This window comes from Natrix helvetica (genome assembly GCF_964273705.1).
Source record: "Natrix helvetica genome assembly, chromosome: 5".
NCBI classification, from domain to species: domain Eukaryota; kingdom Metazoa; phylum Chordata; class Lepidosauria; order Squamata; family Natricidae; genus Natrix; species Natrix helvetica.
In genome coordinates this window covers 84,655,740-84,676,148 of record NC_138551.1, presented here as the reverse complement: position 1 = coordinate 84,676,148, position 20,409 = coordinate 84,655,740, and the positions used below count along the sequence as shown (strand labels likewise).

General features: G+C 45.3%; 1 protein-coding gene across 2 annotated transcripts in view; it reads left to right on the top strand.

Annotated features, from left to right (window-relative positions):
- OIT3 (oncoprotein induced transcript 3) overlaps positions 1-20,409 on the top strand; it is a 62,194-nt gene that overhangs the window by 8,367 nt on the left and 33,418 nt on the right. For both annotated transcript variants that reach the window (XM_081953545.1, XM_081953544.1), the window contains exons 2-3: positions 8,415-8,789; positions 16,108-16,218. In XM_081953545.1, the coding sequence (XP_081809671.1) occupies positions 8,415-8,789; positions 16,108-16,218 (486 nt within the window). The remainder of the gene's footprint in view (positions 1-8,414; positions 8,790-16,107; positions 16,219-20,409) is intronic.

The following is a 20,409-nucleotide window of genomic DNA, read 5'->3' as shown; positions in this document are numbered from 1 at the left end:
GACCATGCCCGCTGGGAGACTCCCATTGTCATACCAGTGAAGCATGATGGGTCTGTGCGCATATGTGGGGACTTTAAATGCACACTTAATCGCGCATTACAGCAGAGTGCATACCCCTTACCAGTAGTGCAACATTTATTGCACTCACTGGGACAGGGAACAATATTTGCTAAACTCGATCTGGCTCAGGCATATCAGCAGTTGCCTGTGGATGAGGCAACTGCTGAAGCCCAGACTATAGTTACGCATAGAGGCGCTTTTAAGTGCCACCGATTGCAGTTTGGGGTCAGCGTAGCGCCAGGGTTATTTCAGAACCTAATGGAAAGGCTTTTGCAAGGGATACCAGGCGTCGTGCCTTATTTTGACGACGTCCTGGTATCAGCCCGTTCGCTGGCGCACCTTATGGCCCGTCTACGAACCGTACTTCAGCGTTTCCGCGGTGCTGGGTTAAAACTAAAAACTACCAAGTGCCAAATCGCGGTTCCACAAGTTGAGTTTTTAGGTTTCTTAATCGATAAGAAAGGAATCCGTCCTACGCCTGCTAAGGTGCAGGCAATCAGCCAAGCCCCCTCACCAACAAACAAAGCCGAACTCCAAGCTTTCTTAGGGCTGCTCAATTTTTACAATATTTTTCTGCCTCATAAAGCGTCTATTGTGGAGCCCCTCCATCGATTGCTAGACCGTTCCGCAAAATGGTTTTGGGGAAAGAAAGAGGCCGCTGCTTTTGCTAATATCAAAAAGTTTTTAACCTCTGAGACTGTTTTGCACCAATACAGCGAATCCCTCCCGGTGACTCTGACTTGTGACGCATCACCCTACGGGGTCGGAGCGGTTTTAAGCCACCGTCTGCAGTCTGGTTTAGAAGTGCCGGTCGCATTTTTCTCCCGCACCTTGTCTTCGCCCGAACGAAACTATAGCCAGCTCGATCGTGAAGCTTTGGCTATAGTAGCTGGGGTGAAGCGCTTTCATTCCTATCTGTATGGCCGTCATTTCCAAATAGTGACGGATCACAAGCCCCTGTTGGGCATCATCGCAGGGGACAAGCAAACGCCCCAGATCTTGTCTCCACGATTCACGAGATGGACGGTGTTCCTGGCAGCCTATGACTACACCCTGCTCCATCGACCCGGGAAGCACATCTCCCATGCTGACGCGTTAAGCAGATGCCCTCTACCCATTGCTGTCCAGGATCCTGCTCCTGCCTCCGACGTGCTCCTGATCGACGAAATGCAGTCGCCCATCACAGCAGCTGACGTGGCCTCACACACGCGGCGAGACAAGCTGCTCTCCAGGGTGCTGGCTTGGACTGAGCGTGGTTGGCCAGCCAAACCTCTGGGCACCGAATGGCAACCTTTTGCAACCAGACAACACGAACTCTCTACCCAGCAAGGTTGCCTCCTGTGGGGAAGCCGAGTGGTCGTTCCTGTTTCGCTCCAAGACGCGGTGCTGACTACGCTTCATGAAGGCCACCCCGGCATCGTCAGAATGAAATCACTCGGCCGCAGCTACGCTTGGTGGCCGGGCATGGACCAGGACATTGCACGGTGGGTCTCTGGCTGTGAAAAGTGCCAGGAGTCCCGACCTGCGGGTCCCAGAGCTCCCATACAAAACTGGGAGCAACCCAGAGCTCCGTGGTCCAGAATCCACATGGACTTGGCGGGCCCAGTAAAGGGCCAGGTTTTTATTGTTATTGTTGATGCTTATTCTAAGTGGGTAGAAATTGCTTTATTGTCTAGTACTACTGCCCCTGCCATTATTAAGGTTCTCAGAAGGGTTTTTGCTACCCATGGGTTACCGGATCTGGTGGTATCTGATAATGGTCCCCAATTTACTGCTGCACTACTCAAAAAATTCTTTGACCAATTGGGAATCCGACATGCATTTGTGGCACCCTTCAATCCGGCGGCCAATGGCCTAGCGGAACGCGCTGTCAGATCTGCTAAAGAAGCGCTGGCTAGGTTCGGTCCACTCAACTGGCAGGAGGACATAGACACTTATCTCTTTTGGCAACATGCCACCCCATGTGCCACAACTAATAAAAGCCCCGCTGAGTTATTAATGGGTCGGCGCATCAGAACAACACTGGACAGGCTTCACCCTGAATATGCCCCAGCAAAACCTCTTGACTCACACTGTCAATTAAAGGGTTTCTCTGTAAACGCTACTGTATATGCCCGGAATTACACCGGCCACCCACTTTGGGTAAAGGGAATCATTAGAAGAATCACGGGTCCCTGTTCGTACTTAGTAGAACTAGAGGACGGCCGAATATGGAGACGCCATATAAATCAATTGCGAAATTGGCAAGGGGAGGCAGACACAACTGGGGAACAACCAGGCCAAAATTCCGAAAACACACAAACACCTACTTCCAGGCCTACCACCCCAGAGCCACCTCAAAATAGAGCAAGGAGACCAAGGGACCTACCTTGTCTTCCCTGTGAACTTCCAGCGGTGGCTGAATCAGTTGGGATAAGGCCCGGGCCGTTGGAAGCCGCGGCCACTAACTCTGAAGCAGACGTCACTCTGCGGAGATCAGGGCGGGTCCGTCGCCGCCCAAGGTATTTGCAAGATTACGCATGCGCCTTCTAAGTGTGAAGGAGTGTTATGTATATAGTTTTCCCTCTGGTCCACTGCACTAGGGGGCGCTGTGCTAAGCGCTGATTGGCTGACTGCTCGGACAGCGGCATATATAAAGGCTGTCAGAGCAGAGCTCAGCTGTTGCCTGTTAGCGAAGCGCGTGTATTGTGAATTGCCGCGTTGGCAACTTGTTAGCAATAAATTGTTAGCATTCTGTTAAGTCCTGGCTCGCCTCCATTTGTCCACCTGTGTTCTCCGCAAGATAGAACAGGGAGCATGCGCATGCACGGGGCAGGGGAGTGTATGGGGAGTGTGCACATACGTGGGGGAAGGGTGCAAACGGGGGTCTCACGGACATGCCGGGGACATGCGGGGTGGTCACGCATGCATTGCTTTATGGCTTTCGGCACGTGACAACAAAAAGGTTAGCCATCACTGCCCTCTGCTATTCCAGACAAGTTCATCACTGGAAGCTTTCAAGAAGAGACTGGGCTGCCATCTGTCAGAAATGGTGTAGGGTCTCCTACTTGAGCAGGGGGTTGGACTAGATGACCTACAAGATCCCTTCCAACTCTGTTATTCTGTATTGTAACAAAGGGGCTGTCCAGTCTCTTCTTAAAAGCCTCTAATGATGGCGCACCCACAACTTCTAAAGGCAAACCGTTCAAAATCGCTATGATTTGTGTCTTGTCAACTCTTAAGCCTGTTTAACCAGGTAATAATTTTCACATTCCCTTTGGTTATGTCTTGTTAGAAAAATAAAGGGAAAAAAAAACATGTCCTTTGCAGGATAACACTAACTTTCCTATTACCTGTCTGCAAATCTTTTGGGATTCACTTGTTTGCATTAAAATGAAGAGTTGTTGGCTGTGATTTGTTTTGCACCTGTGACCACAATCGTTTTGTAAGCTGCACTGGTTACCAGTTGGCACTTCAAGATGCTGGTTATCTGTCAGTTTGTTGCATAAATTGAAATCCAGAAACACACACAGATAACTGATGCAGCAGGATTCATTAACTTCTTCATATACATACCGGTAAGAATAGATGAATAAATGTACAATATCAACAGGTGGTTCTTTCAAGTAAACACAAGGCAGGGGAGTTACAGGCAAACACAAGCAATTAGTTTCATATCAGCAGACAAGCCCAGAGACTGCTAGTTTACTTCTCAGAGCAGCAGATTGCTTAAGTTTTGTTTCTCAGCACAGAGCTTAATACAGTTAAGTCATGTCCAGACTTCTTACTTAAGTTTCTGTTTCAATTCTCTGCACACTCAAATATGTTTAAGCTCCCATTGGCTGATTTAGTTGCTATGCCTATTTATTGGCTCCTTGTTCCCATGTCTCTCCCAGTCATGAATATTTTAACATTATCACATTATGACATAGGGCCTGGTTATTTGAGGGATGGTGCATCTATGGCTGTTTCTAGGGTCCAGGGTGATCAGCCAGAGTGGACAATCTCTGAGTCCTTCTGATCAAGCAGTGTCCTCTAACGCAGGGTCTCCTGTCAGCTAGTCAATGTAGGTTCTGAAGCCCCAAGGGATTCTTCATATACATGCTGTATATGAGAGACAGTTTGGTTAGGTAGAGCAGTTAATAATTAAGTTGCAGGCTAAAAACAAGGAGACTGTGAGTTCTAGTCCTGCCTTGTGTAGAAAATTAGAACCCACCCCTCTTAGAAGGATGAAATATTTTAGGAAATATTAAAAAGGCAGAATATTATATTTCCCCTAAAAGAGAAATAGAAATCTTAAGGGAGACAGAAACTCAGAGCTTCAGCTTCCTGCCCCCAGCAGATATTTGGTACCCATTGAGAAGGACTAGGCCATCCTATCTACAAGACAATTAGACCTTCAGCTCTAGGGTGATGGGATTAAGACATGACCTCTCAGGACATAATAGGATTAGCCATCTAGCAGCAGAGCTCACCATATGGCACAACAAGCTCCTTCATTGCATCACCCAGCAAGCTTCAACCAAGCCTGGGACTCAGACAGCCTACAAAGTTAGCAGTACCCCTACAACAACCAATAAAATACATTTCTTGCACAGGAACAGGAAGCTCAAGGGCCAGGCCCAAGAGAGTGTATAAATAACCCTCACTCTCCACTCCATGTAGTCAGCTGCCCTGGACCTCAAATCCATGTGGTCCTGTTAACCAATAAATCATCTTTCCAATCAGCCTCCATGCTTCCAGTGTCTTCCTCCCCATTTGGGACTGAACCAAATGGACATTTCTTCCAACACTTGGACACAAAACCATCTTTGGGGACCTTGAGCCAGTCATTCCCTCTCAGCTTTTCTAGGAAGCAGACAACGGCAAACCACTTCCAAAATCTTGCCGAGAAAACCGCGTGGTCTTGTGCAGGCATTCACCAGGAGTCCACACTGACTTGAAGGCATGCCGACAAACACACTGTTTCCCTCCAGGCCTACTGCTCAGAGACAAATCTTCTCCTTTTGCTTACTCATAGAAGATCGATGGGCTCATATAACACAACTTTCTTTTGGTGGCAAAAGAAAAATGATCTGGCTTGCCTTATGCATCAATCAGATTGGTGCTTCCTTTGCTGGTTACAAATAGCCTTTCCCAGGGGTGGGTTGCTGTGGGTTTTACTACTGGTTCGCAACCCACGTGCAATGCGCTGTGTGTGTGTGTTCAATGTAAATTCTTCTTCATTTCCGGTTCTGCAGCCCAGGCCTGAATTCCACTACCGGTTCAGCTGAACCGGGCCGAACCAGGAGCAACCCACCTGTGGCCCTTCCTGCCAGAGCTGTCCCCATAGGAAACTGAGAAGACATCCTAATCACACAGCCAAGCAAGACAAAGCTTTGCTTTATCTCTCTTTATCAGAAGTAGGGAAGTCTTCCTTCTTCTCAGAGACATTCTCGCTCTCAACTATTGATTAAATAGGTTTTCCCTAAACCGAAGCCATCAATCTGTGTTGGCTGTTGCAATTATAGTGCTCCCAATTTCCCATTGGTCACCCGGGTGGGATTTTGAATTGTGTTGCAATAGGTGGGGAAAGCCTGGATTCAATGATATATTGCCAATATGCATTACGTTTTCCATCCTCTCCTTTTAGAAGGGGGATTTAGGTAGATGAAATTAGAACTCTGGATTTTGAAAATCAGGATCTTCCAATCTGAGAGGTTTCTGAATAAACTCACCAAAGCTTAGCTGAATAGAAGCACTGCTTTCAGTTGGTCAGGTATGCAGCATTTTGGAATCTTGAAACCTTGTTAGATTTGGGGTTTCAGGTATTACTTGAATATCATGTGTTGTAGAAGGAAGAAGAAACCCATTTTTATTAAGTCTTCCACATTTGATCTCAGTAGAAGATGGCCTGGGCCAGGGGTGGGCTTCAAAATTTTTAGCAAGGGGTTCTCTGCCTGGTTGCTGGGTGGGTGTGGCCATGAGGGCCATGGCCTAGTCGAAGTCCTGCATTACAGGGGGGGGGCGTTTTTGCCCTCCCTGAGCTCCGGAGGCTTTTCTTGACCTTCCGGGAGGGCGAAAATGGCCATCCCAGGCTCTCGAGGCCGGAAACAGGTGTGCTTCCTGAACTTCCGGTAGGCCTGTTTTTCACCCTCCCTGAGCCTCCGCATGTGCCCTGCACTTACCTGTATCCAAAATGGACCGCGTGGGGACTCCTGGGAGGGGAGGGGTGGGCGGGGCCAGCCAGCAGTGGGATTTGGGGTTCTCTGAACTGCACAGAATCTTAACTAGAGGTTCTCCTGAACCCTTGCGAAGCAGTAGTGGGATTCAAATTTTTTTACTACCAGTTCTGTGGCTTGGTGGGCATGGTATGGCATGGTGGGCGTGGCATGGTGGGCGTGGCAGGGGAAGGATACTGTAAAATCTCCATTCCCTCCCCACTCCAAAATCCTAATTTCTTCCCAATCAGCTGGGACTCGGGAGGCAGAGAATAGATGGGGGCAGGGCCAGTCAGAGATGGTATTTACCGGTTCTCCAAACTACTCAAAATTTCTGCTACCGGTTCTCCAGAACTGGTCAGAACCTGCTGAATACCACCTCTGGTGCAAACCCCCAGCAGCCCATCCCTGGACTGGGCTTTCCCTTATTACAGCAGTAGAAATCAGCAATTATTTCTTCAAGTTAGTATTGGACATATTTTCTAGAAATGAACCGAGTTGCTTTATCCGAGCTCACAGATGGTTAAGATACATGAGAGATTGCTGATTGAACTTATAATATAGGCAAGATTCCATGTCAAGATAATTTCTTGTGGACCTCCTACTGAGTTTCAATTAATCTACAAGAAAATATCACAGAATCACAAATTGTGGAGTTGGAAATTCCTCAAGGACCATCTGATCTTAAGCAAAGGAAAAGTCAACGCTACAGGCCCCATAATTTAAAACTGCATCTTATGGATATTGAATGTAGTAATGCATCCAAATTCCCCATAAGGCAACAAATGATTATCAGACCAGAAAATGGGTTCCAAAATGAAAGACTGAGGGAACAGGGTTTATTTAGCCTCAGGAAGACATACATAGTTAAATAATAGAAAAAGGCCATGAGTTAATTCTATAACACAGAGAGTTCAAGCCAAATAATAGTGTGGAAAAGCAGATCCAGCTGGAAATATTTAAATAGGAAGATTGGTTTAACAACAGAACCAACTGCTTAGAGCACAGGTGTCAAACTGGCCATGTCACATTGCCATCACGTGATGTATCGTGACGTTTTACCCAGTGGTAAGATTCAAAACTGTTTACTACTGGTTCTGTGGGTGTGGCCTGGTGGGCGTGACGGGAAGGATACTATAAAATCTCCATTCCGTTCGCACTCCAGGGGAAGGATACTGCAAAATCCCCATTCTCTCCCGATCAGCTGGGACTCAGGAGGCAGAGAATAGATGGGGGCAGGGCCAGTCAGAGGTGGTATTTGCCGGTTCTCTGAACTACTCAAAATTTCCGCTACCAGTTCTCCAGAACTGGTCAGAACCTGCTGAATACCCCCTCTGGTTTTTTTCCCCTTTATGGAACTGGGGTGGGCGTGGCCTGTACATGATGCCTCCGGCCCTTGGGCTGCCAGTTTGACACCCCTGGCTTAGAGAAATGTCAGGCTTTCTCATAACTGGTTATGATCAAATTCATGGACTGGGCAGAAGATTGGCTTCAATGGCCTTTCCCAAATATATGATTTTATGTTAGTCAATATTTTATAAAGGAAATATAGCAAATTACTGTGAGATGGCCCCCACATGACCATAAAGCTTGACGAGGGATAAATATTTAACCTCGGGTAGTTGTGTAGAAAGTAAAATGCTCCCAAGAATTCAATAATTGGCTGGTCCTATTCCTGAAATCAAACATTTTATCTCTTCCTAGTTATTGGTCCAGGGTTGGGTTCCAGATTCTTTTAGTGCCAGTTCGCTCAGGGATGCGCTCTGGGCACGTGCGGGCTTCGGGCATACGCACGCTTGATGCGTGAAAAATTGCTTCTGCGCATGTGCGAAGCAAAAGAACAAGATAGAACCAGTTTGGGGATGTGGGTGGCTGAGTTACTACCTACTCGTCTGAACCGGTCCGAACCGGTAGGAACCCATCTTAGCTACCGTCCTTATCCTAATGTTTCCTTTTATTCGAATCCATTTCATGTATTTATAATCATGTTTATGCCTGTATATGTTATCCAATACATGCATGACGAAAGAAAGAAAGAAAGAAAGAAAGAAAGAAAGAAAGAAAGAAAGAAAGAAAGAAAGAAAGAAAGAAAGAAAGAAAGAATTGCTATAGGGTTACAATATGATTAACATCCTGCCATGGATAATGACTAGGTTTTCTCTTCCTGTCTTCCAGCTCTTGATCCTTGCTCTGCTTACATTAGTCTGAATGAACCTTGGAGGAACACAGATTTCCAGGTCAAAGATTCTACTGACCAGCCTGAATGTGACAGTCATGTGGATGGGGAATGGTATCGCTTTACGGGGATGGCCGGGGATGCCATGCCTACCTTCTGCATTCCTGAGAACCACTGTGGCACCCATGCCCCAATCTGGCTAAACGGCAGCCATCCTCAAGAATCAGAGGGCATTGTCCAAAGGCAGACCTGTGCAACCTTCAATGAAAACTGCTGCTTCTGGAATTCAACTGTTGAAATCAAGGCATGTCCCGGAGGTTATTACGTCTACCACTTAGCCAAGCCCAGTGTCTGCTACCATGCTTACTGTGGACGTAAGTGACCAAGCTTTAATTGCTCTTTCCCATAGAATATTTGGAGCTGAGGGGTCCCTGGTCCTTTCTGAGGTTGGTTGTTTTCTTGCAGATGTTTCATTACCAAACTAGGTGACACCATCAGTGCTAATAGGGAGTGGGGTTTGCTCTAATTTTATATACTATCTAGTTGCTTGCCCTGTCAGTACTGGCGGGAGTTCCAGTGGTGGGTTTCACTTATTTTTACCACCAGTTCGCCACATGCGCGCACACCTTCAGAGCATACACCTGGCCTTCCATGCGTGGGCTTTGCTTGCATGCACGCCCTCCACACATGGGCCATAATTAAATAGGAACGCATAGAGCCGGGGCGAGATCTGCTGCCAGGGTGATATCTGCTAGTGGTTGGCTCTAACTGGTCCGAACCTGCTGAATGCCATCTCTGGAGTGCTCTTATTGTTAACTTGTTTGTCTGATTTGGTAGTTCCTTGATTGGAGTGTTGTTTGCTTCTTGATTGTTAGCCTAATGTTAATCTTGGTGTTAATCTCTGCTCATCTGGGTGTTGATTGCTGGTGAGGCGGTGTTTTGGTCTTTTGTTTCCTTTTTAGCTTCTTGATTTCCTCTTTTGAATGGCTTTGAACACCACTCCCTACTAGCCGTGATGAATTACCTAGTTTGGCAATGAAACATCTGCAGGAAAGGACCCAAGCTCACAGGACACTAAGGGCGCTATACTTAATTGTCCTTTCTTATGTATACTCTTCTTTGAGCACAGTATAACAAGAGGAATTTCACTTTGGGGGCAAGTATATGCTCCCATGTATGAATGATGCCCATGATTTTGTTTCCCTCAAACAAATAGCAAACCTCCTTGAGTGAACCTAGTTTACCCCTTGACATGATTTTTCTCACGGGTGATAATAATAGCAATAGCACTTACACTTACATACCACTTCACAGTGCTTTACAACCCTCTCTAAGTGGTTTACAGTCAGCATATTGCCCAGGGGTGAAAAAAATGCTACCGTTCGCCCAAACCAGTAGTAAAAAAATACTTTTAAAGGTTTTTAAAAGTTCCAACAATCAGCTGTGCAACAATCAGCTGTGCGGTGTGATCGTGGGACCTTTTTAAAAACGTTTTAAAAGCATTTTTTAAAAGCCTGAACCAGTAGTAAAAAAAAGTTTTTAAAAGTTTTTAAAAAAACGTTCCGACGATCAGCTGTGCGACCATCAGCTGTGCCCGGCAATCGTGGAAACTTTTAAAAAACTTTTTAAAGCATTTTTTTTTACTACTGATCACCTGTGTGACCATCGGCTGTGCCTGATTGTCTGGGAGGTTCCTGCTTGTTGCAGGGGCCATTTTGTGTGAAGTCCAGCTGCTTTTGCATTGTGTATGAGGCAGTTGTGTAGCTTTTGTGTTATTTTTGTGTAAAGGGTAATAGTTGGTTGTTGAGCTCTCTGTGACTCTGTGAGGTTCCTGTCTGTGAGGTTTGTCTGAAATGGTGTAGGGTTTCCTGCCTGAGCAGGGGGTTGGACTAGAAGACCTCCACGGTCTCTTCCAACTCTTGTTATTCTGTATCTATATATCTGTAGCAACAATATAGCCCTTCTTTTCATTTTTCCCACACTTTCTCCACATGCACAGTTACACACAGACATAAACAGCACACAAAAATATATTGATGTTATCAAAAATTGTCTTCATTGGCCTCAGATTACAATTACTTTTCACATATAGCTGACACCCATCCCCAAATAATTCTTTTTTTAAAAAAAGAAAGCATAGGCTAATTTCCTTGAGAAATCAGTCTATGAATTTCCAATTTAGCTCTGCATTCTCGGGCAATGTAGTTAATAGCTTTTCGTTGCATTGCTCATTGACCTTTACAGCTTATAATGGAGAAATCATTTTAGTAATGTATCTCATCTGGAAAATCTGCTGGGTGCATTCTAGTCAGCTGAAGAGGCTTCCTCTCTGAACCGGGGAGGGAGCAGTTTGAAGTATCTGATCTTTTCTACTACGGCGTCTTTCCAGAGATGGGATTCAAAAATGTTAGCAACCAGTTGTCTGCCCAGTTGCTTTGTGGGCATAGCCATGGTGGGCATGGCCTACTCGGCCTCCTGCACTATGGTAGTAGGGAGCATTTTCATCCTCCCCATGCTCTGGAGGCTTTTCTTGAGCCTCCCGGAAGGTGAAAATGGTTTCCAGACTTCCAGAACTTCCAGGAGGCCTATTTTTCGCCATCCTGGAGCCTCTGCATGGGTCCTGCACTTACCTGGCATCCAAAATGGGCTGTGTGTAGACTCCTGGGAGGGGAGGGTGGGCGGGACCAGCCAGTCCTTCCATCTACCAGTTTGGCGAATCAGATGTAAAGTTAGCATCCGGTTCACCCAAACCGGTCCGAATCGGCTGAAACCCACCCCTGCATCTTTCCTTTGAATATCTTTTGCACAATCTAGAGCAGTGTTTCTCAAACTTGGCGACTTTAAGTCCTGTGGACTTCAACTCCCAGAATTCCCCAGCCAGCTATGCTGGCTGGGGGATTCTAGGAGTTGAAGTCCACAGGACTTAAAGTCGCCAAGTTTGAGAAACACTGATCTAGAGTAATCCCATGTGATATTTAGAAGGCAGGTCATGCCCTTTCTTTGGGGAAAAGTTTTAGACTGCCAAATTTAGACAGTCCAAACTTTGGACTGTCAGATTTTGGACGCCCTCTTCTTTGTGGCAGTCCCTCAAGTATTGGCACACTGCTAGCAGGATTAGGGGTGACATGATAGCACTGTTCCAATATCTAAGGAGTGGCTACAAAGAAGAGAGGAGTCAACCTATTATCCAAGGCACCTGAAGGCAGAATAAGAACCAATTGATAGAAGCTAATCAAGGAGAGAAGCAACCTGGAACGTAGGAGAAATTTCCTGACAGTGAGAACAATTAAACAATGGAACAGCTTGTCTTCAGAAGTTGTGGGTGCTCCATTTTTAAGAAGAGATTGGAGTAGACATTTGTCTGAAATTTTATAGGGTCTCCTGCTTGGGCAAGGGGTTGGACTAGAAGACCTCCAAGGTCCCTTCCACCTCCGCTATTCTGTTATTCTGAATTTGTCAGTAAACTGGGTTTTGTTTTGTTTTTAGCAATATTACGTACTGTTCTAAAAGTTGCCATTTTGTAAATTGTCTAACTTAAACACTGGCAATAGCTATTGTGAGCATACAAGTAGCCTCGGCTTGCAATCATTCATTTAGTGACTTGCGATTGTTTTTCATACTTATCACCATTGTGGAATCCAGACACTTGGCAACTGCCACGTATTTATGACAACTGAAGTGTCCCAGGGTCATGTGATCACTTTTTACAACTTTCTGACAAGCAAAGTCAGTGGGGAATCCAGTTAGAAACATTTAACAATCGTGTCGCTAACTTAACAACTGCAATGATTCACTTAACGACTGTGGCAGGAAAGGTTGTAAAATGGGGCAAAACTCACTTAACAGCTTAGCATTTGCTAAGCAACGGAAATTTTGGAATCAACTGTGGTCGTAAATTGAGGATTATCTGTATCTTTGTGTATGTATTTATGGCTGACTACATTTGTGGGTATCCTAATGGAAGGATTTTATCCTATATACATAATATAATATCATGATGGGAGATTATTAAGTTGATTTGTTAAATAGTTCTAAGATCGTAAATGCATTTGAGAATTAAGCAAATATGGATTGAATTAGCAGAAAGAGCTACAATTTCAGAAAATCGTGGAAGAAAATATACTAACTTTATGACATCTCCAAATGAGTATCCAGCTGACCTTGAAAAATACTTTCCTTCCCTTTTTCTTGGAGGAGAAACTATTGATTTTTTTCCCTTATCAAACTAACTTATAAAACAGTTACAAATCAATAACATCAAAGTTTTGCAGGCATTTCCAGTCTTTTCACCTGATAACATTTAGATCTTGGCAGTTCTACAGAAACACTAGACAACATGGTGCTAATGTGCCTTAACGCATCTTCCTTGGTCTCCTCTCTGCCACACTCGCATTTTTGAAAAGTTTATTTTCATTAAAGAGAGAGAGAGGAAGAAAGAGAGGGGGGGAGGGGGGGAAGAAGAGAGCAAGAGGGAGGGAGAAAGGGAAGGTGGGAAGGAGAGGGGGAGGGAGGGGGAGAGAAAGGGAGGCAGGGAGGGAGTGGGGAGGCAGGGAAAGGTAGGTAGGCAGGCAGGCAGGGAGAAGGAGGGAGGGGGAGGGAGGGAGAGAAGGAGAGAGGGGGAGAGAGGGAGGGAGAGCGAGGGAGGGAAAGGTAGGTAGGTAGGCAGGCAGACAGGGAGGGGGGGAGAAGGAGGGAGAGGGAGGGAGACAGAGAGGGAGAGGGATGGATATAGTGCATATATTGTTAGTAGGGACCAGAAAGACCCTAATATAATTCAGGTCCATGGAAGCTTACAATGTGAATTTGGATTGGTCACTTTTTTCAGCCTAACCTACAGTATTTTAGTAGAGTAGGATGGTTGTGAAGAATAATGGAGCGCTTGTATATCTCACTGAACTCCTGCATTAAAGGAAAGTTATATATCTAGCAAAGAAACTCTAACACAAAGAAATGTGAAGTTTACTTCCTAGAAGTAAATGTGAAGTTCTAGTACTGCTTTACAAAGCCTTAGTAAGACCACACTTGGAATACGGCATCCAGGACTGGTCACAACACAAAAAAGATGTTAAGACTCTGGAAAGAGTGCAGAGAAGAGCAGCAAAAAGGGTTAGGGGTCTGGAGACTAAAACATACGAAACAATGGTTACAGGAATTGGATATGCCTACTGTTAGATTGGGTAATGGATAGGCACACACAGGCTAACGGTAACAACAGCTCTTTATTAAATGCAACAAGTGAGAACAATCCAGCGAAGGTTGAGTCTGACAGCAGCCCTTTTATAGGGAGCAGTCAGACCCTTCGACCAATGAGATTAAACCTCTGTTCCCGCTGGAACAGAGGACCTTGGTGAAAACCACTGAAGTTAGAGCAAGTATCTAACACCTATTCCAATGAAAAGAAGGATTGGGGGGGAATATGATAGTATTGTTCCAATATTTGAGGGGCTCCTACAAAGATGGGGGGGGGGGGGTTTCAAAGCACCAGAGGACAAGACAAGAAATGATAGTTGGAAACTAACCAAGGAGAGAAGCAGCCTAGAAATAAGGAGAAATTTCCTGACAACTAGAACAATTACGGTAATCGACAGAACAACTTGCATCCAGAAGTTGAGGGTGCTCCAACACTGGAGGTTTTAAGAAGACTGGACAGCCATTTGCTGAAATGGTATAGGGCAGTGATGGCTAACCTTTTTGTCGTTGCGTGCCGAAAGCATGCCTGCCTGTGAGTGCCTGTGCCCACACCCATAATGCAATGTGCACGCCTCATTTTGGGCCTAGCAGGCCTCCCTGAAGCCTTCTGGGACCAAAAATGGGCCGCAGGGGCGCACTTCACCCCCCATGCTCCCTTTACCCCCCACATGCGTGTGTGACCCCCCCTGCTGTGCATGCACACACATCTCCCCCATGCCCCCTGCCCCCTGCACATGCATGGCAGACCCAAAAATCAGCTGGCTGGCAGGAGGTGCACAGTGGAGCTGAACTGGGACGATGGCTCGCGTGCCTGCAAAGAGGACTCCGCATGCCACCTGTGGCACACGTGCCATAGGTTCGCCATCACAGGTATAAGGTCTCTTGCTCGACCAGGGAGATGAGCTAGAAGATCTCTGAGGTCCCTTACAACTATATTATTCTATGTTCCAAGTTCTAAATAGAAATTGGTGTGTTGTAAATCAAAGCACAGGATTCTACCTTCATACGTGTTTTCAGTCATTTTATCTGAGTCCCATAAAGGTCCCAATGGACTGGAAGAGAAGAATCTGATGGCTAGCTTCAGTTTTGGTAAATATAGTTTATGACTGACCACGCCTACCCATGATGAATATTTTATGAACATACAATTCTCTCTTAAGAGCCATTTTGTGAGTACATTTACAACAAGATCTCAGACGTTCCTAATATGCTTCTATTGTAGTCCAAAAATACTTTCACCAATTTTCCTACACGGAAGATAGTTTTGATGATTTTCAAGCTTTTCAAATGAGAACTCGTGGTTCTAAGCATTCATAGATGATACCCAGTAGGCCTTTTTGTTAAATTAGTCTGTGAGATCAGAACATTTCCTTCTCTGCTGGCATTTAGAAAGACAATCTACTTTTTAAAGCCTTTGAGCTACTACTTTCAAGATTTGTCTACTGTTAGTTTTACTATTTGTTGCTATTTTCTACTGTGGGTGAGTGTGTGTGTGTGTGTGTGTGTGTGTGTGAGAGAGAGAGAGAGAGAGAGAGAGAGAGAGAGAGAGAGAGAGAGAGAGAGAGAACATACATCATTCTGAATTTGAGGAATTGTCTTAGCTGGCAGATAAAACAGATTGAATTTTAAAGCTACTATTTGCAGTACAACTCATCACGAACTAGAATGGCATAGCAATGCAAAATCATTACTGTGTTGTTACATGAGATAAGACTTAATGCATATATGTAGTCCTCAATGTATGACCAGAATTGGGACTAGAATTTCTATCGCTTACCAAGATGGTTGTTATGTGAATCCGATATTTTTTTGCCATGGCTGTTCATTTTTGCAATTGTTAAATGAATTGTGTGGTCGTTTCCCTATTTGCTTGTTGGAAGCTGCCTGGGAAGGTTGCAAATGAACATATGACCACAGAATGTGACAACTGTCGTGATTACATATCAGTTTTCATGCGCCCAAATTTTAATCAATGACCAGGGAGATCCTCCTCCTGTTTTCCCCACAAAAACAACCCTTTGATGTGAGTTGGGCCGAGAGAGAGTGACTAGCTCTTGGCTTAAGCCCAACTAATTTCATTAAGTACACCCAATTAGTTAATATGGATGCGGTGGCTCAGTGGCTAAGACACTGAGCTTGTCAATCAGAAAGGTCAGCAGTTCGGCGGTTCGAATCCCTAGTGCCACGTAACAGAGTGAGCTCCCGCTACTTGTCCCAGCTTCTGCCAACCTAGCAGTTCGAAAGCATGTAAAAATGCAAGTAGAAAAATAGGAACCGCCTTTGGTGGGAAGGTAACAGTGTTCCGTGCGCCTTCGGCATTTAGTCATGCCAGCCACATGACCACGGAGACGTCTTTAGACAGCACTGACTCTTCGGTTTTGAAACGGAGATAAGCACCAGCCCCTAGAGTCAGTAACAACTAGCACATATGTGCGAGGGGAACTTTTACCTTTATAATCAGTTAATCTGCTTTTCTAATAACTTTTCTTTATCATCCTGCAGATTTCTATGACATTTGCGATGTGGTGGATTGTCGAGGTTCCTGTTTGGACACTGGAGATTGCATTTGTTCCTTGGGGACAATTATGGGACCAGATGGACAGACATGTCTTGGTAAGAAGCCTCTGCACAAAGAAATACGAGAACCAAAAGGAAAATACCAAGCCAGGGGAGAAATCTGAGATGGGGGAAATTAAAAAATTGCTTATGGATTGCTCCACTTTTCTTAAGTGATAAGGAAAAAAACAGGAATGTAAGTAATTATTATCCCTGTGAAAAGGAACTAACGTTCATTGTAAGTGTCATCTTCTCATCATTCCCACCCCATGCAAACTGATCTCTGAAAAAGCAATTAGGACAGGAACCTAATTACATACTTACTAATTCCAAATTAATTCATCTACAGCAGGGGTGTCCAAACTTGGGAACTTTAAGACTTGTGGACTTCAACTCCCAGAATTCCCCAGCCAGGGGAATTCTGGGAGTTGAAGTCCACAAGTCTTAAAGTTCTCAAGTTTGGACACCCCTGATCTACAGGAAATGACCTGGATCTCTTCCAGCTGATGCATACAAGCTTCAATTTCACCTGATAAATCTTTCTGGGCAGTAGTGGTATTCAAAAAAATTTCCTACCACTTCTGTGGGCGTGGCTTGGTAGTGGTGGGGTCATGTGACTGAGTAGGTGTGGCCAACTCAATGTCACTCACTCCCACATCCACTCAGTCACATGACAACCACCACCAAGCCACGCCCACAGAACCCAGTAGGAAAAAAAAATGAATTTCTGCCTATCTGCCTATTTTCTGCCCACACCTGGCCTAATCTGTCAAAGGCCTCCTCCTGCAGGGAGAGCCGCCCGCTCTCCCTTCGCCAGTCCCATTTCCCCTCCTTCAGAGGCCCCAACCCTAGCCTCACTTCCTCCCCTATGATGGCCTCTTTCTTCGGGCTTTCCTTCCTTCCGCAGGGGCTGGTCCGGACTTCGGAAGGCAAGCTCTCTTTTTCAGTGCGACTGTGAGAATTTATTATTATTTTATTAACAGTATAACACGGCAAAATGTAAGGCAAACCTCGACCCGGCAAACAGCAGCATTTGACAGCTGACAGCCCTTTTTATACTAGAGCTGTCAGACGCTGAACCAATAGAATGGCTGCATTCTCCCGCCAGCTGGCTGCTTACGTCTCAACCAATCAGGGGCCGGTAATGATAGTCAATGGCGTCGTAGCCTCGAGGATTTAACACTATGGGGTCGCGATGGGTCGCGATGGACATGACTTCGCAACTAACAACAATTCTGTTATTCTCTTCATAGCAGTATTCCAATGTATTTAACCAAAGCAAGACATTAATACAAAGAAAGTTAATAAAAGTCAGCTGCAGGTAAGGGGGAAGAAAAGTTAAATTTGGACGAAGCTTTGTTTTAATTGGATTTTTGGTTTCGACAGCTGTGCCAATACTTTTAATTTGTGAAGTTGTAGAAAGAACAGTCAGAGAGGGTAATCTCCAATGCAACACCACTCGGGAATCTAATCAATTGCCACAAGTCAGGAAGCAGCTGCATCACTATTCGGCTTTAAATTATGTTTCAGAATAATCAGACTCATGAAAGATATACTGTTATCTGCTAAATGTGTGAAGAGCATTCAGATGAGATGCTTCATAAAACATGAATTTCACCTCTACAAGCAAATATTCTGCTTTTATCCATATTCCCCCATCCACCCAAAAGTCCTCTAGAAAGTCCATTAGATGTTTCCTTTGATTATCTGATTTGTTTCACTTCACCATCAAAGTCTGATTCTTTTTCATGTGTGGGAATCCCACACACAGCGTGCGCACGCACGCGCACACACACGCACAGGCACACACGCACACACATATGCTCCTGCTGTTCCCCCAAAGCAATGCCTACCTCCTGCTCAGCACTCTGGGGCAGATTAGAAGGGACTCTTAATTACAGCGTCCACACAACCCATAATCTAAATCAGGAAAAACCTAGCAGATTAGAGAAGGACAAGGAAGTGATGTAGAGATTTGAGGATGTGCCCTGCCAGGACAGGCTGAAAGAATCTGAGAAGTTCAATCTGAAGATAAGAATATTAACAGATTAAAAGAGTTGGAAGGGACCTTGTAGACCATCTGGTCCAGTGGATCTCAACCTTCCTAATGCCGCAACCCTTTAATACAGTTCCTCATGTTGTGGTGACCCCCAACCATAAAATTATTTTACATTTTCTGCATTTTTTCGAAAATATGTGTTTTCCTATGGTCTTAGGCGACCCCTGTGAAAGGGTTGTCCAACCCCCAAAGGGGTCCCGACCCACAGGTTGAGAACCACTGGTCTAGTCCAACCCGCCACCCAAGGAGGAGACCCTACACTATTTCTGACAGATGGCAGGCCAGACTCTTCTTGAAAACCTCCAGTGATGAAGCTCCCACAACTTCTGAAGGCAAACTATTCCATTGGTTGATTGTTCTCACTGTCAGAAATTTTCTCCTTATTTCTAGGTTGACTCTCTCCTTGGTCAGTTTCCATCCTTTATTTCTTGTCTGCCTTCAGGTGCCTTGGAAAATAACTTGACCCCTTCCTCTCTATGGCAACCCTTCAAATATTGGAACCCTGTTATCATGTCTCCCCTGGTCCTTCTCTTCACTAGACTAACTATGCCCACTTCCTGCAACCATTCATCATATGTTTTAGCCTCCAGTCCCCTAATCATCCTGGTTGCTCTTCTCTGCAACTTCTCTGCAAATTTAGTCCATCAGCTATTATCAATGGAAAACAGAAAATAGGAACCAAAACGATGTGACATTTAAGTTTCAGCTGTCTAGATTTTGTTCAAATATAAGAAAAAGGTTTCTGATAGTAAAATTGGTACAACAGTGGAAAAGTCTATCTACAGGTGCTGTGAGTTCTCCAATATTGGAGGTTTTTAAGAAGAGGCTGGACAACCACCATTCATTGGTGGTTTAATTGACTTTCCCTGCACATTTTGGAGATTGGGACGAGATGAACCTTGTGGTTCCTTCCAACTCTACAACTCTCTGATTTTACAAGATGTATTTATGCAACGTATAGTACAGGGGTGGGTTGCTGCCAGCATTACTGCCAGTTCGGGGCGCACATTTTTTTTCTGCGCATGCAGAAAATTGTTCTGTGCATGTGCAGAACCGAAAATCAAAATGGCGCCACCATAGGAGAACCAATTTGGGAACATGGCAGGCTTGTGTCGCTGCCAGTTCTAGCGACCCAGGCTACCAAGTTACTACTGGTTTGGCAGAACCAGTCCAAACTGGTAGGAACCCACCTCTGATACAGTACTAAGCTTGAATCATGTCACTCTGAATCAGGAGTGGGTTTCAGCTCCCATTGCAACCGGTATGCTGCAACAGGAGCCAGGCATGCACCATGTGCACCCACCATCTGCAGCGCTCCAGCTACTCGGCAGAGCGCAGGTGCCGTACGTTGCGTGTGCATGCTCAGATGGCCCATTCCTTCAAATACAGGTAAGGGACGAGGACAGGCCCTCCAAAGCACCCTACCAGTTTGCTGCTGCTTCTGGCAGGCACCAGTACACGGGTACCGGGGCGTACCGCCTGCAACCCACCACTGCTCTGAATCCTTAACATCTGGCTTGCTCATTGACTTTCTTGTCAGAAGGTCACAAAAGATGATCACATATCCCAGGAATACTGCAACCATCATAACTACTGGTCAGTTGCCAAGTGTCCGAATTGTGATCACGTGACTGGAGATGCTGTAACAATCACGGAGTGTGAAAAACAATCACGGATCATTTTCTTCAGTGCCATTGTAATGTCAAACCGTCACTAAACGAAGGGTTGTTAAGTTGAGGACTATCTGTACTGAACTTGATGTCATTGAACCCGTTATCTTTATTCAGGGGACAATGAATGGGACACAGAAAGCTGTTTTTCATTTGTGAATGTTGGAGTCTATTCCTTTCACATCCAAATGCTAGCTCTTCGTATTGGAGGAAGCAGGTAGCTGCTTTGTCCATGTTTCTTAATGAAAAATTGATTTCTCATGTCAATCCCGCAAATTGTGATGAAATGCCAACAGACCTCGGGAACATAGGGGAAGCAACAGGACAGTTACAGGCAGGAACAGAACCAGAGATGGTATTCAGCTGGTTTGGACCAGTTCACCTGAACCAGTAGTGGAAATTGTGGGTTGGAAATTGCAGGTGGGCCAGCCCACCTACCTGCCCAGGTTCTAAATCATCCTATTTAGTCACGTTTTCAAGCCGTGTGCATGCATGTAAGCCATGTGTGCAATCAAAGCA